Genomic DNA, 27174 nt, shown 5'->3' with positions numbered 1-27174 from the left:
TGTATACCAACGTCGAAGATGTGTCATAAAAGACGTCAGTTACGCCATTACACAGTTGACGGAAAACGTCACTGATGTTGTCGTTAACGTCAAGTGGGGCTATATTGTCCATAGTAACAAAGATCACGCATTCGGCAAACGGAAAAAAAAGACAGCAGCATTATTTTTACGTAAACGAATTATCCATTATGACAAAAACACAAAAATCCAACACACCCGATACAGATAATGATGAGGGTACGTATATCTATGTAACAATGTTCGTGTCGAGACACGTTTGAAATTCGTACTTTACTGTGGAAAAGAGAGAGAGAGAGAGAGATTTCATTTCACTTGTCAAAAAAAACGAAAATAAGTCACAAGTGTTATTTTGTCTGAATCAGAACTCTGACAATTAGAAAACTTTCATTTGACTAAAAACTCTAATTTTGAAAAAAAATCCTCAGAATTGTATTGGGCATAACAATAATTTTTTTTATTAAGTGGCTGCCACATTTTTTGTTATGAACAAGAAATACAGCAATTTCTCGTGAAATCCTATTTCTGGTCTACATTATAGATCTACATGTATATTGTTTTCTCTGATATTTGTCAAGGGTTTGAATATTGATTTACATAATTAAAAAAATTATTGAGTCAATTGTTTTATATTATTTCCCTTTATGGCTCTTACTCCTCGTATGTGAATTAATTTGTTATCTATTTGAGATTATTTTACCTTTGCTTCCTGTCTTTATCAGCTTAGCTTTGTCATAAGTTTCTTCATAGATTTCCAAGTGTTTTAAAAAATTTCGATATTTTTATTGAGTGTTGCCGTTTCTATGGATAATATGTAACTTTTGGCTCATATTACTGTTGGAGAATAGTTAAACATTTTGCATTGATAAATGTACATTTTGAAAAAAAAATCAGTACTAGGTTTTTTGCTGTTGGCGAATCATCTTTTTTTCTATATCCAAATATTATTACTAGTATATTTTCACACAAGGAAGAAAATGGATATTATTTCTAGAATATACAACAACAACAACAAGTATTTACATATTAATGATACAGATTCTAATATATTTATCAAAATGTTTTAGTACCGAATGGTAAATGATTCCTAAAAGGTTGAACACAAAATCTTAAACATGAGGTTTTTCTCGCTCGTCTGTTCGTTAGATACTAAGTGCTTTAGTTTTAAAATTACGTAATTTCAGCTGCTCTTTTGGGCTGCTCACAACTTTCTGGTACGGAGCTTGACTACGAAAATTCTGACAGTCTTCTAGCTTCAGATGACGATGATAAGTTAGAAGTACGGGATAAAAATCCAAATACCACTGAAGTTATTATCGATCCCGTGTTCTCTAAGTCATCCAAAAGTGTCAAGTCATCGTCAGCCGTGCAGCAGCAGCAGACGACATCAAATTCAAGGAAAAGTCATGTTTGCATGAACAACCAAGACATAAGGTCAAGGGCGAGTTTGAGATCAATGAATATTATTATATGTCAACAGCATCAGACCTCCTTGACCTTCAGATAAGGGCTGAAAAGTTTGCAAATGCCAAAATGGGCAAGCTGAAACGTAACTTTTAATTGTAGTAATCTTTAAAAAAAATCACTCAGGCATATAGATCCATTTTATCCACATTTTATCCAGATCATTCCTTTCACATTGCGTGTTAGTATTAACATTTTGTTATTTTATTGACTGTCTTTGTTGAACTCAGGGCTTTCAGGCAGTCTATCATTTCTTTCGATTTTTATGAATTAAGTAGATCTATCTTAAAATCACACAATTATCATTTGCAAGAATTTTGCATACATTGCCTCCTCGCATACATTTTCGGACATGGAAAAGATTGTATATGAGGCTGGAAGATTCCACTATGAATTAGTTACTAGTGTTGACAAGTTGATAGAGGAAGCATACACCATACTGCACATATATAGAAGTAAGTCACATTAAAATTTACTGAATAATATTTCTTAACCTTAAATTTAGTTAAGAAATGCGTCAGCGACCCAGTAGCTTAACAGTAAACAAAACGCAACTCGAAAATGTGTTCAAAGGTTTTTCATTATTTTGCAATAGTTTGCTATTTGTATGTACATAAAACTTCTAACCAACCATTTGTAAAATAAGCTTGAAATTTCTGTTGATGGACAACAAAAACTGTCTAAAAATGAATGTGTTTTATTTTTCTATCAACATTGAATCTAGCCTAGTATAAGGATAAAATAACTTAACTTATTCATTATTAAATGTTTTAATTTAAATTATATAAATATATCTGTTGGAAGTTTTTATTTGGGTTTGCATTAGCACATTTACAGTCTAAAAACTACCAAAAAAGGCGCTCGAAGGCACTACTTTGTAACCCGCGTATTTTCAACGCTATATAAAGAATCAGTTCGATAGAAGAATGTCGTGCTGGGATATCTTACAAACGTCGCAAACGATTAATGATATAGATAATTCACTATATTTTACAGTTTTTTTTGTATGCTATGAAGTTCAATCATTTTCCTTTCGAATTCTGAAAATCTTTGAAAATATATTGCTAAATCTGCGATAGCTGGTTAGATTTTTTCTCGGTGTATTAATATGTGTGCAGTACTACACCGTACATTCTTGTTATAATACTAATTATGTGTGGTTACATTTGAATGAAAATTTTCACATTAACTTTTCAGACAAGCTGAATCGTATGACTAGGGCCAAACTCCTCAACTTGATCCTTGCATTGAATGAGCTTCCACATCTACACGATTCTACACATAGGAAAAGAGGAAAGTGTGCACGTGTTACAGACTGGCTCAATAATCACACCAGTCAACCCGAGCCAGAGTTGTGTGGCTTCAAAAGGCAAGATCCAGTCCAGATTAGAAAATTTGTTGCCACCGCCCAGCCAAGAATGTCTACAAGTGACACAAATGTTACACTTGGAAAGCGGAAACGAGGTTATGAGGAGTCTGTGAAAGATAACATCACCGGCGTTCAAAAATGTAGTTCCGATACTCGAGTCTACGTACATGCTGACTGGTCAAGATTCAGTGTTTCTGGAAATGGAAAACGGAGGAGAGTTAGAAAAGACTGGATTAACTTTGTTGACTTGGTCATAGCTGAAAAGGAATATTGCATGCTAGATCAATTTTCTTTTAATCACATTGTCAAATTGTTAAATTGACGTTTACTTTCTATTGTCAACAAATCAGATATGTATGTTAAGATTATTTGGATATTTTTGTTACTCATGTCTCGTGACTTTGAAATAACAGTTTGTAAAGTAACAAGTCTTGTTATTTTATTAGAAACAGACAAAAAAGAAGAATGGCTTTGTTTAGGAAATAGTTACTGGTAAAACATGCACAAAACCTCCACGTCTGATTCATATTAGGAAATTATCAGTTACTGGTACAGAAAATCCACATTCCTCCCCGTCTGATTCATACAGGGAAATTGTCATATCTGATACAGAATCCACAAACCCTCCACGTCTAATTCATATGGGGAAATTGTCGTTACTGGTACAAAATCCACAAATCCTCCAGGTCTGATTCATATGAGGATATTGTCAGTTACTGGTACAAAATCTACAGACCCTTCACGTCTGATTCATATGGGGATATTGTCAGAGCAAGTTTGAACCACTACATAATCCACGAACAGTGGTAAAGGCAACTTACGGTCGTTTCATATCAATCGTATGCTGCAATCTGGTAACGCATTGAATGTAACACTTTTCAAAATTCTAGAGGTTATCAAACTGAGATTTTCCAAAAAGAATCTTAGCAAGTCATATGTAGATTTTTAAGCAAAAACTGCCCGAAAATATATTTTGAAAGCGCACATAATAAACAGTTTAAACTTTTACATATTTATAACATCTATAGAGACTAGTGTTAAAGTCCAATAAGGCTTAAAAATTGTCAAAACAGTTGAAACAACGATCGAAATAGATGGTATGCATAACCACATAGTCAGAAAAGCAACTTTCAGTAATGTACATGAAATTATAAAACTATAGAACCATAAAGGGAGGTAATCAGGAATAATGTAATCGATAGAACTCCCTTTTATGTTAATCAGTATTCAAACCTTTGACAAATATTAGATGATAAAATTATTACTGAAAAATATAATTTAACAAGAAATTTATGTATTTTATTCTGATAACAAAAAATGTGGCAGCCTTTAAAAGTTTGTTTTTTTCAGGCCATAAACACTACAGGTAAAATCTGAGCGGTTTTGTGGCGATTTCAACAGTATATTCAGACGTAGGGGTTTGTGGATTCTGTACCATTAACTGACAATTTCCCCATATGACTCAAACGTTGAGGATTTGTGGATTTTGTACCAGTAATAACAAAAAAAAAATCCCCATATGAATCTGCCGTGGAGGGTTTATGAATTTTGTACTTAGTAACTAGCAATTTCCCCATATGAATCAGACGTGGAAGATTTGGGGATTTTGTACCAGTAACTGACAATATCCGATAGGAATCGGACGTGGACGACGTGTGGATTCTGTACCAGACATTTTCCCTATATGAATCAGACGTAGAAGGTTGTGGATTTTTTTTGTATCATTAACAGATATAATTTCCCCATATTAATCAGACGTGGGGGTTTTGTGCATGTTTTACCGGTAACTGTAACGGTTTCCTCACATCAGTCAGACGTGTGTTGGGTGAGTGGGGTGGTGGATTCTGTACCAGTAACTGAGAATTTCCCTATATGAATTAAGTGTGGATGATTTCTAGATTCTGTACCAGTAACTGACAATTTCCCCCTATATGAATCAGGCGTGGAGGGTTTGTGATTCTGTACCAGTAATTAATAATTTCCCAATATGAATCAGCAGTGGAGGGTTTGTGGATTCTGTACCAGTAATTAGCAATTTCCCAACATTAATCAGCCGTGAAAGGTTTGTGGATTCTGTATCAGTTCTAATCTGAGAACAAGGTAATGCTTCTCCGATCTGATTGGTCAGTCATGAAAACAAACCTTAGCAGTGCTTTTTTTCAAAATTGAATATTTTTTGCTGCATTTACAATATTTGATTATACATTTTGACAAAATTTGCTAAATTGTATGTGTATTGAATTTTCTTATCAAACGTTTTTCTCCCGCCATGCCAACGATGTAAACAGGAGGTCATCTCATTCACACGAAAAATACTTAAATAAAGTGTCTCTATTCATATGTTTTTCGTCGAACTAAGATCGTTTTTGAAAACTATGTAATTAGATATACATGTTTCGATTTATGGAAGACCGTACACACCATAATGTTATAATGGAAGTCTATGGGAAAACAATGGATGGTCTCTAACCCGGTAGGTCAAAATTTCTCGGTAGAGGCCATATTTCACTTCAGACTCACTAAATAACCACCAAGTACATTCGCTTTATCCGAAGATCGAACTTCCAACTCCTAATAATAAAAAGTATTTTACTCTACCTAGCAAACAATCAATTATGTATAGGACCGATATGGATTATAGTTGACGTCATATGGGTCCAATAATGTTTCCAACATCTCTCTTCTTCTTCTCTTCTTCTTTATAGTACAGATACTAATCATCTGGCATATACTTGTACTGGTGCTTGCGTGGTGTAAGAAATGTTTACAGGTGCAAAACTTGTTAAAATATACTATTTTAGTTACAGTGCATATAAAAACATCCAGTACGAGTTTAGCGAAGCTCTACAGACTGCACTTCCCTCCATGAGCTGTCAAATGAGGGGTAGTTTATCACTGTTTGGGAAAGGCTGTTCCATAACCTGATGGTATCTGGTGAAAACGACTTCTGGTAGTTCAGGATCCGGGCAAAAGGCACCAGAAATCTCAAGTCATGACCACTGACTGTGGTCAATGGGATGAGGTGTGTAGTTGGCACATCCACTAATTCATAGACAACCCTTACACCATGGTGACATTTGCCTGTGCTCTACGTTCCATGAGTGAAGGCCACTGAAGATGATGTAGCATAGGTGTGACGCTGCTGGTTCGTCTGTGGTCAGAGAAGACCATCCGTGCTGACCTTCGCTGCACTATCTCTAAGTAGTCTCACCAGGGTAGTATAACAAAGATCTTTTGATTTCTTTGGGCACTGATGCAAATTTCTCTGAATAAGTGATCTGGTATTGTTTGCTTTCTTAGTTATAATGTTAATATGATGATACCACTCCAGTTGAGAGTCTTATGAATGTTGATGCATATACTTCGCATAGTTTACTTCTAATATGTGGTCATAGATGGTAATTGATTTCTGACAGGTTTCCGTCTGTTGGTGAAGTGTATTATTTGGCAATTCTGAGGGCGAAATTCCATCAGCCAGTCCTTTTCACATTGCTGTAGCGCATTCAGATCCTATTGCAGTGATTGTGCATCTTCCACTGACTAAATCCAATAGTAGAGCACACAGTCATCAGTGAATAATCTAGCTGTTGATACTGCGGCGATGTAATTAGGTAGGTCATTAATGAAAAGAAGGAACATCAGAGGACCAAGAACACTTCCTTGGGGAACACCGGACTGGACTGGGGCTGTATCCGAAGTAGTGCCACCCAGGTTCACAAGTTGAGTACGTTTTCCCAGAAAGCTGTTGATCCAACTACGTAGTTTCCCTCTCACACCATAGAACTCTAGTTTATGAAGAAGCCCTCGTCAAAGGCCTTTAAAAAATCCAGCAGAGTCACATAAGTCTGTCCCATGGAGTCGCTGGTGCTGGCCAGGTCTTGTATCGTAAGAAGCAACTGTGTCTCACAGGATCTTCGTTTCTTGAAGCCATGCTGAGCATCTGTTAAAACTGAGTTGTAATCCGTGTGGCTCATGATTGCGCTGCTGACTATGTGTTCCAGTGTCTTACATACGATAGCTGTCAGGGAGACGGGTCGATAGTTCTCCAGCTTGTTTCTATCTTTGGTACCACACTTGCTGACTTCCAATCATCTGGGATAACACTTTGGTCCAAAGAGGCCTGAAAAAATAATGTTAGCAGAGGAGCCAACTCACTTGGGAGTTCTTTCAACAGCCGTCCTGGTATCTGGTCTGGACCCGCGGCTCTGCTTGCTTTTATATTAGCAAGTAGTTTCCGTACACCTTAAATGGTGACTGATGTGGTTCACTGATGGATGGGGACTTGGTCCAATGTCGGTTATGGATGCAGTAGGCATTCTTGTTGAAGACCGAAGAGAATTGCTCATTCAGTAGACCTACACTGCCTATACATGTTTAACTTGGTTACGCTGTCAGCATGGGTAGTTCCTGTCTTTGATTGGATTCTTTTTTTCTCTCTTTGCGAATTTAGTGAGTGGGCCATGTCAGAATATCATTTGCACAATGTTATAGATCTATTTGTTATTTTATAACTTAATAAACAATTTTCACTATAAATACGATGGTAGGTTTATTATCACATCGACTGTACTTTTTTTTGTCTGGTAAAGTTCTTTGCTTCCAATGATTTTTCTCTACAAGATTGAATTTACCAAAGCTAAATATGCTACAAACCGGCAAGGTATCACTTTCAGACAGAAGTATGTTTGTATTCTCTATTGCGCTATCGGGTCATGAGATCAAATAAATCTTTAAAAATCTCTTAGATTTCGAAATCAAAAAGAGAAAGAATATAGGCCTACTGTAGTGATAAAAATTTAGAGTGGAAGAAACTAAAAATAACTTTGGTGATCAATATAAAAAGGTTAAAACTTGAGGTTGCCGGATAGATAAGTGTAATATAGATGTTCAAACGCAAATGACAAAAATACTGAGCCATAGATTGCACGTGCAAACTTTGGACATTGATCTGTGAACCGGACAGCACGTGATGGAACGGGTTTTGTTAGCACTGTAAACTTCCGGCAAAATGGAAACATTGAATAGTTTGACAGGCCCGATTGTTTTAGCCCGTACGCGTGCCCCTGACCTCGAAAGTGTTCGAAAACTCAACTGCTGGTACTACTTTTACATTGAATTTAATATATGAGAGTAAAACTTCAATTTGATTCTTAACTTTTAAAACAAACATCGGTAATTTTAAATGATATTCGGATATGTGATTTTCGGATGTTTTTTGCGGCTTGGCATGTTGGCCTTTGCTGTTGACTAGTGTTACTCTATTTTTCAACATCCTGCAACAATTACCATGCAATGCATTTCGGCAAGTGATAAATGATGCCAAATTAATGATCTGCAGTTTAATTGGCAATTATTTGTCCATTGCAAGTTTTTATTAGCTCATCTGATTTTTAAAAAAAAAAATCTACGAGATATTGTCATCTCTTGATTGCTGTTGTTGGGTGAAATTTTTGTTTAGGTCCACCGTTTCTCAAAAACTTTAAGAGCTACAGTTTTGAAACTTTTCAACTGGTACTGATGATAATCTTGAACAGATGATAAAGTTGACCGAATGTGTCACTTTATGTACCAGACACTTTATTTATGTACCACTTTGGACACCTTATGTACCACATATATGATATATATATATAGTTTATTTACGTCTCATCCAATATACATGTTACAGTTTTCACAATTGACATAATAAAAAGCGAATGTATCTAACGTGTTATTGGTCGTTCAATAAATGAATTATAAGAGACACAAAAACATTACATTCATATACTAATTACATTGCATAAAAGTCAGATTACCTCCGCTAACCTTTATATTAAAAAAACTGCCATAAATTAAGTACTATTAAGAAACTGAAATTTGAAACCCGTGGCACTATATGCGCATTATAAAAAATGCCTTAAAAAAGCAGATATCATCCATGATCAGATCAAGGGTGAATTGGTTAGCAGTGATAATCTGAACAACGATAAAAACTTTCACTTAAATATATCTGTAAAAGAGGTAGTTTACATCTTTATACACTAAAATTCATATGAACTTAAAAGAAGGGTAAGAATATACCATCTGAAACAACAAGTATACCAACATTGTAGTTGTATTTGTTCCTTAGAGTCATACCGTATGTAAATTTATTAAGGAATACATGTAATACAATTGAACAGTTTACTCTAAAGGTACACAATGATGTATTAATCATTTGCTATTGGATCTTTCCAAGCTAAACAGAAAAACAGAAGCTTGTGCGACGTAAGGGCTACCACCATCAACACAGTTGCCTCCCCTATACCACAAAGCCCGTATAATCAATTTCTGCTTAATTTAGACAGATCCAACACCATGATTATTGACAGTGATACAAACATTTTTTTCTATAATTTAATATTGAGTAGCAGGATTTTGCAGCGGTCTTGGCAATATCATTACTAGATAGAATAAAAGACAATTTTTGCTCATCTGATAAATTTGGAAACCCATTACATATGCATGTTGCTTTATCATACAGTTCATTTCTAATGTCCATATAAGCCGGACAATGTAAAAGAACGTGAATTTCATTTTCTACTCCATTTCTGCAGACTGGACAGATCCTGTCATTTATAGAAAGACCCTCGTATCGACCCGTTTCCAACTTAATTGGTGCGACCCCACAACGAAATTTCGAAAGTGCTGATCTGTGTTTATATGGCATTAACATTTTAACATACTGTTCTGTTTCGTATGCAAATTTAAAATTTCTGTATGTTCTTAATTTATTTGAAACATGATGATAGTAGATGATATATAGTAGATGATCATTTTTGTTTTGATTTGATGAAAATGTTTTATTTTATGTTACTTGAAATGTTTTTTTACTAAATTTAAATGTTAATTGTCATAATTAATAAGGTAATTTATATGCACATAGGAATGCTAACAACATTCTATGGACTTAAGCTGATTAAATCAAAGTTGTTTTCACAGGTAATTATCACATAGTGACAGTGCTACACAATGAGATACAATTACTGTATAATATATCGTATGTGGGAGTTTATTTTACGTGTCTCCATGTTGATGGTCGGTAGTAATTCTTGCATTTTCTATTTCGGTAAGAATTACTCAAGCCTCTCATTACTGAAATTATGATTACAGTTACTATTTAACTGCAATAAGGGTCATTTATAATTGCATTTCAACTCTGGTAAGGGGAATATGAAAAATGAAATCAGAGCAACCATATTGTCCATATTTTACGGATAAATAAATATGAAATCAAAAGAGAAAACGCACCATCTTGTCGATTTTTGCGTCCTTTCTGCACTTAAGTATGCATTTTGTTGATAACCTAGTAATGTATGGGCAGATTACTTTCAAATTGTGCACTTTACCCGTTGACCTGTGTTATACGGACCGTCCTATTTTGATAAAAGGGAATTTTTGATATGTTGAACATTTTCAAACTATGATTACAGTTATTTTGAAAAGACGCGTTGATCAAAATTTCTACATACTTAACGTATTAAAGTATAATTATGTTGAAAATCTCATCATTTTATGCTACTTAATCTCAGGAAAAGCACATGCATTAAAATTACCGTTAAAAAATTACCTATCAATAGGTCTGAACTAAACAAATGAAAATTCAGGGTCAAGGGGGTGCGCAAGTTGAAAGATATCGACCTATAATAATGTATTATGGAAAATCTCGTTGCTGATATGTGTTATGCACCGGTGATTGCTTGACAAAGATAAGATATAATTGAAGTCAATATGTATGACTAATCTCATCATACAGGATTTAAGAATGATTTTTTACCTCTCATGTTTTTTATTAACAGATTCTATTATATGTTGAGTTAAATTATAAGTAATTTTTTAAGAATGAGCTGTTACACGAAATTATAAAAAACCGTCTTAATTAATAGAATTAATTAACAAAATATCAGTAAATGAATAAATTACATAAAACATATCAATATTCAGATTTATTGTATGTGTATATTTGTGTTCATATTATTTCCATAAAATATATATTTTAACCTTCCGCTATAATCATGCATGTTTGTAATGTATATATATGACGATGAACGTTTAATGTTCAAGTCTTTCTGTAAATAAACTTCTGTTCTGTTCTATAATATATAGGTGGTACACTAAGTGTCAAAGTGGTACATAAAGTGTCTGGTACATAAAGTGACTGGTACATAAGGTGTCTGACTCGGACCATGGCTGATTCGGACCAAATTTACTTGGCTTATTCGGCCCAAATTGTTTAACTTTTCCTGACACTAATGTCATGTGTTAAAATGATATCTATGAGTATTAAGTTTAATGTCTGATGCAAAGAACAATTAAAGTCCTTATTTAAATGCATAAATGATGCATTTTAGTTTGTCAAAACTTCTTACCTGTTTGTATGGTGTATATTTTATGTCTTTACTTCAAGTTAAACCTCTATATAAGCTATAATCAACATTATTTTCTGAAAATTGCTGACTCATCCAAAATTTATGGTCATTATTGACTGTTAAATAAAAGTTTGTGGTCTGAATCAGCCAAAATATATGGTCATTATCTACTTTTATTCAAAGTATGTGGTCCGAATCAACCAAAATATTTGGTCCGAATCAGCCATGGTCCGAATCAGCCACGGTCCGAATCAGTCTGTTTCCAACAAAATATTTACCCAAAATTACTGGGGAAGAGGATGTTTTTTTGCACATGCTCACTGTCAACACATGAAGACCTGACATATTGGGTCACTTTTCATAACTTGATCGGGAATGACTGTTGCAGCATTTTTTGGAAAGTTTCAATATAATTCAATGGAGAATTTTTTTTTAAATGCAGACAAAGTCGTTGAATTTATCAATTATCATCAGTCAATGTTGGTGCAGGCCCCATTTTACATACCCCTATAAAGGCCTCACTTCATGTGAGTTTGCTTACTAAGTATAAATTTAAATTATGTCAATTTTTCAGCAAATGTTAAGCTTTATTTTGATACCAACCATTGATAACAATCTGCAGAAATAAAAAAGTTACTGGTAAAAAACCTCATTTTCTGTCTGAGTTTATCAACGGTACCAGTAATCATTAGGTGACTGTGTAGGCCAAAAACCATAACTTTGATATGCAATTTGTCAAAATTATGGCCCTTTTTATACTTAGAAAATTTGAGTTTCTTGGTAATCCACCTATTCTCAAAATCTGCATTTCTTGGTATTCCACCTATTCTCAAAATCTATAAGAGGTACATCTTTGAAACTTTGCATTCTTGTTTATCATTATTAGTTGACCGTGTAGATTAAGAACCAATAACACTAACTTGCATTTTGTTAGAATTGTGGCCCTTTTCGTACTTAGAAGTTCTGAACTGTAACTCTTTTCTTACATACTGTCCTGCACTTGCAGTTCTAAGAGCCATGGCACCCATAGACGGTGCTCTTGTATGATAAATTGTGGTCATTGTGTACAGTATATTTTCTATGTAATAATTGTCATTCCCGGAATGCTAGTTTTGAAATGCATCCCACATGGCCTTCCCAACCTCTGAGCAATACTGACATGAGATGTTTACCTCCTGTACTGTTTTCTCTTGATAACCTATTATAAAAAACAACTGTTTGTGATAGCACAAAAACTAGCTACTGATGTGTATAATTTTTAGCTCACCTTGATGAATCTTACCAGAGCTATTGCAATACTGTCAACAGTTGCTTTTGAGACCTTAGTTTTAAGCTGGTAATTCCCAATATTTGCTAGTAAATTTTTCTGCTGGCCAGGCAAATATTAATAAATGTTGGCATTTACTAACCCTGACCCCTTACAAGACTTGCTAAATTCAAACTAATGAGTCTCTTGCTTGTTTAAAGACATAAATGCATTAAGATATTTGTGAAAGTACATGTACTTGAAACTTCTGTAAAGGAGTTAATGTACAATGAATTAAAGCTCTGTGGCATTGATTTCTGCTGTTTTTTACAATTGAATTAAAAGTGCATCTTGACAGTATTTAAACAGTCTTTAACTTCAAGAATATTTATTTCAGGGGATCAGAGATAGATGATATCAGCATTGTACGGCAGATGCCAAATCTAGAAATCTGTAGTGTCAGGTAAGATTAGGGACATACTAAGCAATATGATTTTTCTCTACATTGCAGATGGATAGTTTTACTACCAGGTACTACTGAAGGATAACCATACTGTAAAGTAGAAAGATTGAGCATTAACATAATTCTCTATTTATCAATTTTCTTTTTAGATGATAGTATAATTATGTAAACACTATTGTTGTTTTAAAATAGATTCAGTTCTCTTATCAATTAATGCTTCAGATTAGCCAAAATTTTGTGTCCTGTGTGGGAGTTCTATGAACTACCAAAGTGTTCCACAAATTGTTCCTAAGTTATCAGAAAGAAGAGCAATTTTATATTATTTATCAATTTGATTTATCTTTCTTTGATGCCAGTGAAAATTAAGCGAAATAATTTCAGAAGGCTAGCCTGGGATGGACTTTCATGGAGCCACTTACTGTGCAATAGAAACATAATTAAAATTCTAGTCTGTTTAGAGAAAAGGCCAAATTTTAAGAGCCATGTAAAAAAGTTTGTGCCACTTTCATGAAATTGAAGCAAATAGCTGTGTTGGTGAATGTCACTGCAAATTGACCGTTGGCTAGCAGATGTCTTCCTCCGCATTTAAAGAGACTTGCCTTCAAATTAACTTCAGAGTTAAATTATTATAATACAGTTTTGAGACTTTTTCTAAACATCAGCAGAATGTGTGTTTCTTTTCATAACTAAATACTACAAAGGACTCTTAGAATCATCTTCTTATCTTCTACTAAGAAAATTAAGTTTCTCTTAAATTCCAAAAATAAATGTACATCTTAAATCTTGAAAATTTGACTTACATATGTAGATATACAATTAGAAATTTTAAAAAATTTGACATAGATTCACAATGACATTTTATTATGTATGGAGGTGTCACTTTCAAGCTGGATAACAACTTACTGAAAATGATAATATTGGAAGTATAATGTGTATTTCAGTGTAAATGACATAACAACACTCAGAGACTTTGAAGAGTGTGAAAATCTGCAGGAACTCTATATAAGGAACAACAAAATACAGAACTTAACAGATATTTGCTATCTGAAAGGATTGGAGAAGTTGCGTATATTGTGGCTGGCAGATAACCCATGTGCAAACAGAGAAAATTACAGATTGACAGTGATAAGAAATTTACCTCATCTGCAAAAACTTGATAATGTTGGTAGGTTTCAAGTAAATGTTTTTAATAATTATCTGAGCTGCACCATGAGAAAACCAACAAAGTGCATTTGCGACCAGCATGGATGGAGACAAGCCTGCGCATCTTCAAAGTCTGGTCAAGATTCATGCTGTTCGCTAACGGTTTCTATAATTGCAATAGGCTTTGAAAGTGAATAGCATGGATCCCGACCAGACTGCGCAGATGTGCAGGCTGGTCTGGATCTATGCTGGCTGCAAATGCACTATGTTGGTTTTCTCATGGTGTGACTCAAAAATACGTTTTGCTCCTATTGATTGTATAATTTTTGTATTGCTAGATACATGTTGTAAGGGGATATCTTGCAGAACTTTACAAAACAATAATTATTATGCTTGCAACATTATTATGTTAATGCTCTTCCCTACCTGTTAAGTGGTACATGCATAATTTTTAAAGATGTGGGAAGCAGCAGTATTTTTACCAAACTTACCTTTTCATGAATAGAACAGAATGGATTTTATTACGCAAAAACTGAACAGCTTCTGTTGTTTTGCATCATAGATTTTAAATGCAAAATAAACTAGACAAATATGATACTTACCTGTTTATATATATATAGAATAAATAAATTTACTTAATAAATGTATGTGGATGAACATAATTATGGACCTTTTATGTTTATTTCAATCAGCATAAATCTAGACTTACTCATTTAACAGGGTTTGCATAGACTTTGAAATGTCCATGAAAGAAACTAAACCTCTGTAACCATTACCCTGCTAAATTTCTATAATGAACTTGTCCATATTGTTATTTGGACAGTACCATTAACTGTTTAAAGGGGTGCTTACCAGTACCAAAAAGATACTGGCTGAATAGCGAACAGTGCAGATCATGATCAGACTGCATGGATGTGCAGGCTGATCATGATCTACATGTACACTGAATGATATAATAATACGCATCTGAATGACAATGATTTTTTCACGAGCAAATCATTGTTTGAGATATATTATTTTGATTCTAACACATTTTCAAGGATTATTATCCACCTACTTGACGGTATCCATCAAACATTTACCTGATTTCTGTTTATTTCTTTTCCAAGTGTGCCACTATGCCGACGTAATAATTGTGACTTCAGAAAAATGATTTGTTGAATAATAACACAGTTTTTAGCCTTAAAAGAAGTCGCATCATGTTAGAATGTGATTTATACTGGGTTCCATAGCACTGTTTTAGACATTTCAATTTTATAAAAACTATTTTACTGGATAAGTAACAAAATTACAAATTCCCAGTTTGTATGCAAAGACTGTGAACAGAGTTTAAGTTTCCTTAAGGATGTACGAGCGTTTTTTTCAGGATATCCGCCATTTTGAAAAATGTTTCTCCGAATTTTTGCCAAAAATTAATAATAGATAATTAAAATATGGCTAATAATGTACCATTTAAGCAAATATATTCTACTTTTTGCGAAAAATAATTTTTCACCCTTATTTTTGGCTGGACTTTGCTTAAAATCGACGTAAGATTTACAATGGGGTAGGGGTAGGTAATGTCAAATATCTATTAAAGTAGACTAGGTTTGGTTTTGAAATTTTCCTGAATGATACATATAATGATGAGCTATAATTGAAATAAAAGTTTTCAAGATAGCACATTATATTATCTAGAAAACATATATTAAAACAAAAAGAACAAAAAATATCAAAAGTCACCAATTTTTAACAGTTTTTTCTTAATAAATCTCTTAGTTGCATGGTGACCCCAACTTTTTTTCTTTCCATTTTGAAGCATTTTTGTTGGTCATTAAAGCTGCAAAATATTTTGAAAATCTTAACGTCAGAATTTTTTTTGTAGATCTAAATACGTTTTTTCCATTGACAATAAAGTGGGTGGGGTAATTTTGTCAATCTGTGAAAATGAAAGAGAATTGTTAGTGACATTTATGCTTATAATATAATACTGGCATCACCTTGTATTCATATTAACCTGTAACACCCAAAATCCCTATAACATTAAGTGGGATATTATATGTTTTATAAAGTACCACAATTTTTCTAATTTTACAAAATTTCAGAAATGGTTAAGCAGTGGGTGAAGAAAATGCCCTATAGAATTAAAACGAGTTCGGTGACCTATGTTTTTTCTTCTCTTGTTTGTCTTGGAAACAAATGTTCTTCAAGCTCACAGAGTATGAAAAAATTCTTTACGTTAGAAAAAATTCGCTCATACATCCTTAAAAGTAAGATTTAGAAGCTAATAATTACCAGATTTTGAGAAATGTTTATTTCTTGAGGTATATTTCTAAATATCCAACCAGAGCAGGAATTCTTTATTGATCATAGTCATTTTGTACTGTTTTTATTCATTTCAAATATTTCTTTAATGTTGCTTTAAATTTCAATTCAGAGCGTCAAATATAGGCTAACACTGGCACAAAATTGCCTGAAACTTGTTGAGAATGAAAAGTGCATAATGCTCACCATATATGGGGAAAGAAATAAATCAGTGAATATGACAAACCTGTTGGGATGAGAATTTTGTTAGACAGACACATTAATAAATCTTAGTTTTTGGTTACAGCTTTTTTTGTCATTGCCATTATGTGTGTGAATTGCTATACACTTCTGAGCAACTTCCTGATATTAAATGTAGATATTTAATGTAGTTGTAGAGGATGAGGAAAGAACTGCTGCCAAAGATCAAGGGGAGGAACTCTCACTGCCTGATCCAGATCAAGGGAGTGAACAGAGTGAAGACAAAACAGTAAGCAATGGGGAGACAACCCCTGCTGGAGATGCAGAAAGTAAAGAGGCAAAAGCATTACCAAAAGATCCAGTCACTTTAAGCTGGGAAGAAACAAAGTATGATTTATTTTTCTACATGCTGTGAAATTAATTTTCATGAGGGACTGCTATCATGGATTTTGCAGTTGCATCAGTCCATATAATCAACCCTTACCCTGCTTAATTTCTAAAATGGACTGGTCCATCATTCAATTTGGGCAGCATCACTTATTATTCAAAGGGGTGTCCACTGAAAATTTACTGACTGAATAGCGAACAGTGCACTGATCGCAAAAGCAAAATCACTTGCCGCCAGCAGGCTAAGGGTTAATACATACAAATGTTTCTGAAAAACTAAAATTCACAGACATTTTAAAATTTTAAGTCAATTAGAATTATATAATGTCAAAGTATGGTGTTACTGTATGATATGATACACCTGTTTTTATAAAGGAATGTTTTATGTTATGGCATTGTCTGACAGTCAACATTTTCTGTTTTCTAAGTCAGAAAGCATGTGGGCTACAGCTTTCAAACTTTAACTCAACACCACTTTTGGAAGATCACTATTGGGTTTTAAGGTCAGTAGATCAAAGTACAAGATTAAAGAGACCAGGAGATTGCAAATGGTTTATGTCTTAAGTCATAAAGTATAACATCGATGGCTTTTAAATGTAACAGACGTCTAAGTACAATTAGAGGAAGCTCCCAATTGATTTTAGTGGCCTACAGGTCCATTTTATGGGGACACTCCCTCCTCTGTCATATATTATTTTACTATTAGTTTAGTTTCTTGAAATTGTTTCTTAGTATCCCTCATGTATATTAGATACGTAATCAGTATGTTTTAATATAGTCTTATAGAAGCAGAATTAAAATCTGTAATGGCATAAATGGTCATTGATAAATATTAATGTCTGTAAGCTGCTACACACTTAGAAGGGCCATGAAATATTAAACAGATGGACTATTTTCATTGCAATTTTACATTATAGACCTAATACTTCCTTTCTTTCAGTAAAATCCGAGAACAACTTGGTTTAAAACCGTTACCCATAGAGAAAATTGGTTCCCCAAAATCGGCACCAACTCATTCTACAAGGACAAGAGTAAGAGTTTTTACATTTTATTTCAGATATAATATATTTGGGCCTTTATTCTATCAGTAAATAAAATATAGTAAGGAGTTTAGATGTGTAATAATCCAAGAAGAGTGCATAGCACGATCAGTTTAATTATTGTCATCTGAATGACTTGCCGATAGTTAATTCACTGATCAGTTACAGGAAAAATTCATTATTATTGATTTTATCCATTCAAAAATTTTGCAGTAAGTGTTTAATAACAACATTGCATTCTGGCCATAAGCTGTTACAATGCACACTTTGTTTGGAAAGCATAGCATTAAGAAATTTTAAAGTGTATTTATAACTTAGTAATCTTAACAACTCAAACTATTTATGAATAGAATTATCAAATCCAATAAAAAATGCAAAGTTTTTGTTATTTGACCCAGTGTTATGATATTATCTTATATGTGATGTCGTATTTTTATGACATCACTGCTAAATTATACATGATTAAGTTCCCACATGAATAATTTCACGGAGATCGAAACATATGATGTATGATAATTATGTGATTTTTTTTTAGTGTTGTTTTACTACCATTTAGCACAGAAATAGTTTGTATATATACAAGTCTTACAACATATAATGGAATACAGGCAGTTCCTCTAGGTTACAATCATAGAGGATAAAATATTATATATATTTTTATGCCCCCGGCATCTACTGATGCCTTAGGTGGTAGGAGGTGTGGCCTAGGACAATAGAAATCCTTTGTATTCATTCTGTAACCGCTTAATTCTTTTGTGCCTTAAGTGGTCATTCTATTGTTTCCAAACAGTGGAATGACCACCTAATACATGAATCGTATGGGCGTCCGTCCGTCCGTCCGTTCGTCTGTCCGTACGAGGTTAACCAAATGGGACCATTTCGTCTAGCATCAATACCCCTTACTAGAATGACTTGATATTAATGCAGATGCAAAGAAGTATAAAATACACAATGGCAACTGGCTGTAATCTCGCGTGAGCTCGTGTCAGAGCGTGATTCAGCGTTATCTTACTAAATACAAACATTGGCGAGCATGTTGTACCTTTAAAACTACATTTGAAATACATGTTAGCTTCTAAAACAAAATTAGTTTAATGTAAAATGGTCTTAAAACACGTAGTACACGTTTTGTTTTTTTTGCCTTCGAAAGAAGCATGGTCATACGGTAATTATTTTACCGATGAATAATTGCTTTCGCATACAAAGTGGCGCATGGAGAAAGCGCCACTTCCGGTAAACGAGATCTCGTTTTTTTCTCACGGGAGGTTGGCGAGATTTGCTCTATATGCCTTTCAAGTTGCCAATCTATTTATTTTTATAGTTCTTTGTGCAGATGTAACCTGTGACCATTCCTCATCTTCAAACATCAGTTTCATCTTGACCTTGACCTCGTTTTGGACTTAGGTTGCTTTGTATGGGCCATCTCTTGGTTAACCAAATGGGACCGTTTCGTCGAGCATCAATACCCCTTACTAGAATGACTTGATACTAATACAGATGTAGCCTGTGACCATTCCTCATCTTCAAACATCACCTACCTCAGTTTGATCTTTACCTTGACCTCGTTTTGGACTTCGGTTGCTTTGTATGGGCCATCTCTTGATTAACCAAATGGGACCGTTTCGTCTAGCATCAATACCCCTTACTAGAATGACTTGATACTAATGCAGATGTAACCTGTGACCATTCCTCATCTTCAAACATCACCTTACCTCAGTTTGACCTTGAACTTGACCTCGTTTTGGACTTAGGTTGCTTTGTATCGACAAGGATGCCACCAGGGGCATCAAGCGTTTATTGAACGCAGCTTCTTGTTTCCTTTATGTTTATGTAGGAAATGTTGAAGATTGTGTTGGAATACAGAATCTATAACTGTTCTGTTACATATTCTAATTTCTATTTTTACCGATGATATGTTAAACATGGTTCTGGTATGAAGTATTTTGTTACATTCTTACTTTAACTGGAGAAAGCATGTCTGTTTTCAGCTTTGGAACAAATCAGAGCCTTGAGTCTGTTCAAGATGAATTAAAGTAAATGATAAAGTCTTTAAAAAGAACCATTGGAAGCATAGAATGCAACCAAAAAAGTATAATAGCAGACTTGGTTTGGTTGAGTCTGTTCATGAGGGGTAATAAAATGTGCAATACCTCTCATGCCCCTAGCACCAGCTTAAGCAGAACTCTTACACATTTATTGAATGAACTCCATGATCCCATTAAAATTGATAGAATTAATCACCTTTAGGAAGCAAAGCAAATGAATTACATTTGTCACTTTTAGCTAACACAGATTATTATAAGCCTAAAGTCTTTATTATTTCATGGTTTCGTCTGAATTTCAGAATGCCCATGTGTTACAAGCTGTGTTGATTCTTGTAAAAGAGCTTGACAGAGACAGTCTAGAGATAGTGGAAACTGCAATAAGAAAGCGAATTGAAACTTTATGAGATTATAGTAGCCAGAGATAGATAATCCGAAGTCTAACCAGATAAGCATTTATCAAGGTCAAGGTCTCTCTGTAATGGCCTTGATCTTTCCAGTACTTCTGTTGTTAACATGTGACCTTGTTGTGTATTAATACTGTTAACGTTAAGGCTTGGAGTGGAGATTGACAGTATGGTAAGTGTTCTAGGAAGGTGTGGTAGGTTGTTTTTTTTACTCGGAAGTTGATGATCTTTGCAAAAGATATGGTAGAGATTTTGAAGAAGGAACTGTAGAACTTTTGTGTTATCTTTACTTGGTACTGTCAGTTATTGTTCCCAAATATTTACAAAGAAAATGTAAAGTGTGATATACATGTAACTACCTGCCAATACCTTCATGCTCATGAAAAATATTTATATATCTTTCATTATTATTTTTTGTATTCTTTTGAATGTTTAACATCATGGCCTTTTTTCTCAACATTTTACCATGTTTAACTGCCTTACCATTAAATGTCACCCTACTTCTCTTGAGACATATGACTGATATAATGCAATAAAAATAATGGTCTAAATTACCTGTCTGAATTTGCTATGTAGATGGGCTTGCATGATAATGAATTTGGGATTACACATGATCAGAATTCTCATACAAATAATGCCTTTATTGAGTAAAGTTTTCACAGTTCTGACTACACATCTTGCTGACATTATACCAGTGTATAAATATCATGTGAATTAGAATGTGTTAGCAGAAATTGTGAACCTGAGAAATACAATGTCATCAGACTGAGGCTTATATTATTTTTCAAAGGCTCGCACCTAGTATACTGCATAGGATACTGTAAATGCAAATATTTTCGCTGGGTCAAAATTTTGCGAATTTGAAATTTTGACCATGTTTGTGAGGTTAAATATTCGTGAAATTGTAAAAATGGTATCATACTTGAATTTGAAGTATATTAATACTAATAGTGAATATTAGCGAGGGTTAATTTTTGCGAGATGTAGGGCCTCGCGAATATAGCAAAAACCCTCGCGAAAATTTCTGCTTTTACAGTATTTATTTTGTTTTATGGAAGAATGTGATGATGACAAAATTAGTGAAAAGTGTTAGAATGTTCCAAAAATATATAGCAAATGAATATTTGAAAACCTAATGTCTGTTACTAGAGATATGTGCTCTTTTTTAGGTGTGTAACATCATAATGTTACATGGTGAATAATAAAAAAAATTGAAACTGCTGCAGAATAAGAATTTATTTTGAGATTTATAATATGATTTGACACTATTTTGCAAAAGATCTCTTTTATTGTCACATGTTTCCTCCCAGGTTAGTTGGTTTATTTGACAGATGAATGTGTACTGGTAGTCAGTAAATTTACCCTGTAATTTTATTTGATACATTAATTGTTGTTACACTTTTATTCAACAAACAAATATGTTGTATTTTATGTTACTGTGATATTAAGCATATAAGTGTGCATCAGATATAAAGTGTGTTACCTGTGTAAGCTGCCTTAGAGGTTACCTGTATTAAGCAGACACTTGTATTATGCAGCCTGTTAACAAATTTCCCATATTTACTTTTTGTTCTACATTCTGCCTGCCTTAAACAACCACTTTTCATTAGCAACCAAAGTTCTGATTCCCTTAGCTGACAGCTAAATACGAGTTTGACTATATATGGTTTAAGAGAACATTCCGAGTAACCTCTTTACCATTCATGAACTTTTTAAGATACTGGTTTACTTCTAATTTATGTTTAAAATGTTTTTCATTGAAAGGTCCATTTCAAGAACACAGAATTTTACCTGCAATGTTTTAAACAGAATTTTTCAAAGGGTAAATAATCATCACTCTCAATTTGCCATCATTTTAGGGGTAGTTGTTTATACAAAGTTTGATGGAATTGATTTAAGAACAAGCTATTGAAGTTGTGTGAAATTCATTTGATAAGCTGCAGTATTGGGGTTAGACATTTCTCAACTGGCACAGATTCGATTCGACATTGTCCACAGGAGGAACCAGGTTATACCAGGGACCCGTAGTGGACCTCTGTTATGTAAGAATGGGGTTAAAAATAAAATTCTATTCCTGCATTTTTAATAAACATGCAGTTGCTTATATATATTTTTACATTTTTTACAGTTGAACTTGCCTTATATACCTGTAGTAAACAGCCATCTGTCTCTAGCAGCCAAATTTTGTGATTTTCTTGGTTTGCTGCTTAGTATAGGTTTGATTGTATTTCATTATTAAAGCTTAAGCTGAGTTAAGCTAAAGAAATAGGGGAAAAAAAGTATTAGCCTGCCATTTTCTCATTTAATTAATTTTCATCCTAATAAGTTTCTTAAACGCAAAGATGCTTTTAAAGCAGTATGTGAAGAAAACAGCTTCATTGATAAATGAAGTCTCCTTTGATTATCATAAGATTTAGCGAAATCTCATTTTTTGTTCATTTGAGAGTATAATATAATATCTGTATATTTAATATCATCTTTGCTTGAACTCAGTTGTGAAGAAAATCAAAAGACTTTTTAATCGGAATCTGTACTTAGAGTTTCTAATGCATTGTTATTGAATATGTTATTTAGCGCATAATTATTATTAATATTAGTATAGTGTGTTCTTTTTAAATGGAGGAAAATATGTAGTTTGATACACATGTTGTGATTGTATTTTTCTTGGTTACATGCAAGTGTTAAAAATACTAAGGTAGTTAGATGAACATTCTAACATGACTCGATTTGATTTCCAGTTAAACAAAGAAGGAGATCAAGCTCTGTATATTCTGCGATAAACAACAGTTGACGCGCGGACTGGTAAGAGTGCAAGCAGCATTATGACGTGAAATTGCCGCATGACGTCCGGTTCATTACTCCTCTGGTTAATGAAGTCCAGCATAATATCTATTAAAATATTTCAATGAGCATGTCAGAATGAAAACAATCAAGGCCTTCTTGTGATTTATCGTCTACTTTACCACAGTTCATCGTCCAAATGCTTTGATTTCTATTCCTACACATCTGAACTCTGAACCATGGTAAATTAGGCGATAAACCACTTGAAGGCCTTAATTATTTGTTAAGTATAATACGTATTCTAAAAATATGACGAGTTTGGTTGCAACAAATGTCTCATTTTATTTAAAATTGTTAAAAATCAAAAATGTTTACCATTTTGTTGATTTTTTTTTTCTGTAGTTATTAAGGTTCATATAAGATTTTAATTAATACAGTTTTGTTCTAGTATTGAAAAACAGAGTGCCATTTTCTTGTGACTTGTATTTGGAATTTATACAGTTACTAAATTCAGTGTTCTTCTTATTGCTTTTATTTACAAAGTTATTATTATCTGTAATTTGTTAGTATTTTGGTTACAACGAAACACTGCTTGCTCGAGCAGCTATGAGTTGAGTCCCAGGGCTTACTCGAGCAGCTATGGGTCTGTGCAAGAGCTGACTCGGGCAGTTGTGGTTGGAGTGCCACAGTTGACTGGGGCAGTTCCATGTTGTCACCAGCTATTTAAGTCAAATTTTGGTTATCTTGAATAAAATGCTTGATCCCTTGGAATTCAAGATTCTGAGTTTCAACTTTTCCTGACATAATGAAGGTCCTATCACCTCTGCACAAGGTATAGTGTATTTTTTCTGTACACCATTATTTACATCCAGATCTGTATTACTGTAACACGTGATGACAGGATGGTTACTGAATGATGTGTTTAGTTTGTTACTGCATTTCTTTTTATCTAATGATTGAAAGTCTTATTTTCTTATTGCAGTGTTAGAACTGTTCTAATGGACTGTTTATACAAACATAGTTATATTTTATTATGTTGTGTGTTCATAATGCATGCATTTAATGCAGATATAATACAATATTTTATTTGAAACAGCGTGAACTCTGCTTACAGTGCCTCTTTGTTATTCAGGATTATATGAGCTGCGCCATGAGAAAACCAGCACAGTACATTTGCGACCAGCATGGATTTAGACCAGCCTGCGCATCTGTGCAGTCTGCTCAGGATTCATGCTGTTCACTTTCAAACCGTTAGTGAACAGCATGGATCCTGACCAGACTGCGCGGATGCGCAGGCTGGTCTGGATCCATGCTGGTCGCAAATGCATTATGTTGGTTTTCTCATGGTGCGGTTCAATTATATATTGTATTGTGTTTCTTTTATGCCTCTACAGTGTATTTATCAAGATCTAAGAGATATTTCTTATTGTTTTTATGTTCATTAATCAATTAGCCGTCCATAATAAAATATTGCAGTATCAGTCGACCTCATTTTGATGAGTGCTTTCATAGATGATATGGTTACTATTTTCTTTCCTATACACATGTATAATTTATTGTTAAAGTAATTTTTATAATCTTGTGCCAAAAGTGGAGGGATATAGTATTGGCATCTGTCTGTCTTTTAGTCAGTCCGTCTGGAGCCATATGTAAGACATAGTTTGGAATATTTGAATAAAACTAGGTAGAAAATGTTAACTGCTGTAGGAAAATGCCATCCTATAAGTTTCAGTAACATTGCCTGAGAGAGACCAGCCGTTTTTAGCTCACCTGTCACAAAGTGACAAGGTGAGCTTTTGTGATCGCGCGGTGTCCGTCGTCCGTCCGTGCGTCAGTGCGTCCGTGCGTCGGTAAACTTTTGCTTGTGACCACTCTAGAGGTCACATTTTTCATGGGATCTTTATGAAAGTTGGTCAGAATGTTCATCTTGATGATATCTAGGTCAAGTTCGAAACTGGGTCACGTGCCATCAAAAACTAGGTCAGTAGGTCTAAAAATAGAAAAACCTTGTGACCTCTCTAGAGGCCATATATTTCACAAGATCTTTATGAAAATTGGTCAGAATGTTCACCTTGATGATATCTAGGTCAAATTCGAAACTGGGTCACGTGGGGTCAAAAGCTAGGTCAGTAGGTCTAAAAATAGAAAAACCTTGTGACCTCTCTAGAGGCCATATTTTTCATGAGATCTTCATGAATATTGGTCAGAATGTTTATCTTGATGATATCTAGGTCAAGTTCGAAACTGGGTCACGTAGGGTCAAAAACTAGGTCATTAGGTCTAAAAATAGAAAAACCTTGTGACCTCTCTAGAGGCCATATTTCTCAATGCATCTTCATGAAAATTGGTCAGAATGTTCATCTTGGTGATATCTAGGTCAGGTTCGAAACTGGGTCACGTGGGGTTAAAAACTAGGTCAGTAGATCTAAAAATAGAAAAACCTTGTGACCTCTCTAGAGGCCATATTTTTCATGAGATCTTCATGAATATTGGTCAGAATGTTCACCTTGATGATATCTAGGTCAAGTTCGAAACTGGGTCATGTGGGGTCAAAAACTAGGTCAGTAGATCTAAAAATAGAAAAACCTTGTGACCTCTCTAGTGGCCATATTTCTCAATGGATCTTCATGAAAATTGGTCAGAATGTTCACCTTGATGATATCTAGGTCAAGTTCGAAACTGGGTCATGTGCGGTCAAAAACTAGGTCAGTAGGTCTAAAAATAGAAAAACCTTGTGACCTCTCTGGAGGCGATATTTTTCAATGGATCTTCATGAATATTGGTCAGAATGTTTACCTTGAAGATATCTAGGTCAAGTTCAAAACTGGGTCATGTGGGGTTAAAAACTAGGTCAGTAGATCTAAAAATAGAAAAACCTTGTAACCTCTCTAGAGGCCATATTTTTCATGAGATCTTCATGAATATTGGTCAGAATGTTCATCTTGATGATATCTAAGTCAGGTTCGAAACTTGGTCACGTGGGGTCAAAAACTAGGTCAATAGGTCTAAAAATAGAAAAAACCTTGTGACCTCTCTAGAGGCCATATTTCTCAATGGATCTTCATGAAAATTGGTGAGAATGTTCAGCTTGATGATATCTAGGTCAGGTTCGTAACTGGGTCATGTGCGGTCAAAAACTAGGTCAGTAGGTCGAAAAATAGAAAAACCTTGTGACCTCTCTAGAGGCCATATTTTTCACGAGATCTTCATGAAAATTGTTGAGAATGTTCACCTTGATGATATCTAGGTCAAGTTTAAAAGTGGGTCACGTGCCTTCAAAAACTAGGTCATTAGGTCAATTAATAGAAAAACCTTTTGACCTCTCTAGAGGCCATAGTTTTCAATGGATCTTCATGAAAATTGGTCAGAATTTTTTATCTTGATGATATCTAGGTCACATGTGCTCAAAAACTAGGTCACTATGTCAAATAATAGAAATAACGATGTCATACTCAGTTGAACACTGGGTCATGTGGAGATAGGTGAGCGATTCAGGACCATCATGGTCCTCTTGTTACTTTACATACATAGTGTAGATAAACTTTTATACTGACATATAACATGTAGAGAAGATCGATTAGTAATTTTTAATAGTTAGGAATGAGAATTTGCAACCAAATTTGGAAAATAATTGGAATCTTCCATGGAGACTGAGATTCAGTTGTAGTTTTGTTTGCTGTGGTCAAGGTCTTGGATAGTGTTACTGAAAATAGATTTTTTGGTTTGTAACTTAGGAATGAGACATAAAACTTTACACAAAAGTTGGTACTTAGGACCAAGGGTCAGTTGCATTTTGGTTTGCTTGTTTCAAGGTCATTATAACACATGTACTTGAAATATAAAATTTTGTTACATGAAAAAGTGAGAAGGTTAGTAAGATAACTTGAATCAATATTGTCTCCAGTCATGAACCATTTCTGGACCCAAATACGCAGCACTCCCA

The 27174-nt window shown here is 34.1% G+C and overlaps 2 protein-coding genes across 4 annotated transcripts; both read left to right on the top strand.

Annotated features, from left to right (window-relative positions):
- The first annotated feature begins 88 nt into the window (after nucleotides 1–88).
- On the top strand, nucleotides 89–3273 carry LOC123561660 (uncharacterized). Its single transcript, XM_053553013.1, has 3 exons — nucleotides 89–170; nucleotides 1203–1937; nucleotides 2680–3273. The coding sequence occupies exons 2-3, from the start codon at nucleotides 1835–1837 to the stop codon at nucleotides 3171–3173; spliced, it is 597 nt and encodes a 198-aa protein (XP_053408988.1). The 5' UTR covers nucleotides 89–170; nucleotides 1203–1834; the 3' UTR covers nucleotides 3174–3273.
- Nucleotides 108–24854, top strand: LOC123561661 (cilia- and flagella-associated protein 410-like). 3 transcript variants are annotated; one of them, XR_006688482.2, is made up of 7 exons: nucleotides 7841–7948; nucleotides 12882–12947; nucleotides 13889–14112; nucleotides 16766–16961; nucleotides 17902–17992; nucleotides 20346–21953; nucleotides 22469–24854. XR_006688482.2 is itself a non-coding variant. In XM_053553012.1 (6 exons), exons 2-6 carry the CDS (start codon nucleotides 12919–12921, stop codon nucleotides 20448–20450), a joined length of 645 nt encoding a protein of 214 aa, XP_053408987.1. In that variant the 5' UTR covers nucleotides 108–237; nucleotides 12882–12918; the 3' UTR covers nucleotides 20451–24854. The 3 variants fall into 3 exon arrangements, 2 of the variants coding, with proteins under 2 accessions (XP_053408987.1, XP_045210107.1); XM_053553012.1 differs by lacking the exon at nucleotides 7841–7948 and adding an exon at nucleotides 108–237 and having other exon boundaries at nucleotides 20346–24854; XM_045354172.2 differs by having other exon boundaries at nucleotides 20346–24854.
- Nucleotides 24855–27174: the final 2320 nt, after the last annotated feature.

The sequence above is a fragment of the Mercenaria mercenaria genome, chromosome 10 (assembly GCF_021730395.1).
Source record: "Mercenaria mercenaria strain notata chromosome 10, MADL_Memer_1, whole genome shotgun sequence".
NCBI classification, from domain to species: Eukaryota; Metazoa; Mollusca; class Bivalvia; order Venerida; family Veneridae; genus Mercenaria; species Mercenaria mercenaria.
The sequence above is the reverse complement of the archived record's forward strand: the minus strand, read 5'-3'. Positions and strand labels throughout refer to the sequence as shown.

Bases quoted from the DNA above. Each gene is read 5' to 3' on its own strand.
- LOC123561660 (XM_053553013.1), top strand. From the start codon at position 1,835: ATGGAAAAGATTGTATATGAGGCTGGAAGATTCCACTATGAATTAGTT. The intron at 1,938-2,679 runs GTAAGTCACATT...TTAACTTTTCAG, and splicing joins CATACTGCACATATATAGAA to ACAAGCTGAATCGTATGACT.
- LOC123561661 (XM_045354172.2), top strand. From the start codon at position 7,860: ATGGAAACATTGAATAGTTTGACAGGCCCGATTGTTTTAGCCCGTACG. The intron at 14,113-16,765 runs GTAGGTTTCAAG...TATTTAATGTAG, and splicing joins GCAAAAACTTGATAATGTTG to TTGTAGAGGATGAGGAAAGA. The intron at 16,962-17,901 runs GTATGATTTATT...CCTTTCTTTCAG, and splicing joins TTAAGCTGGGAAGAAACAAA to TAAAATCCGAGAACAACTTG.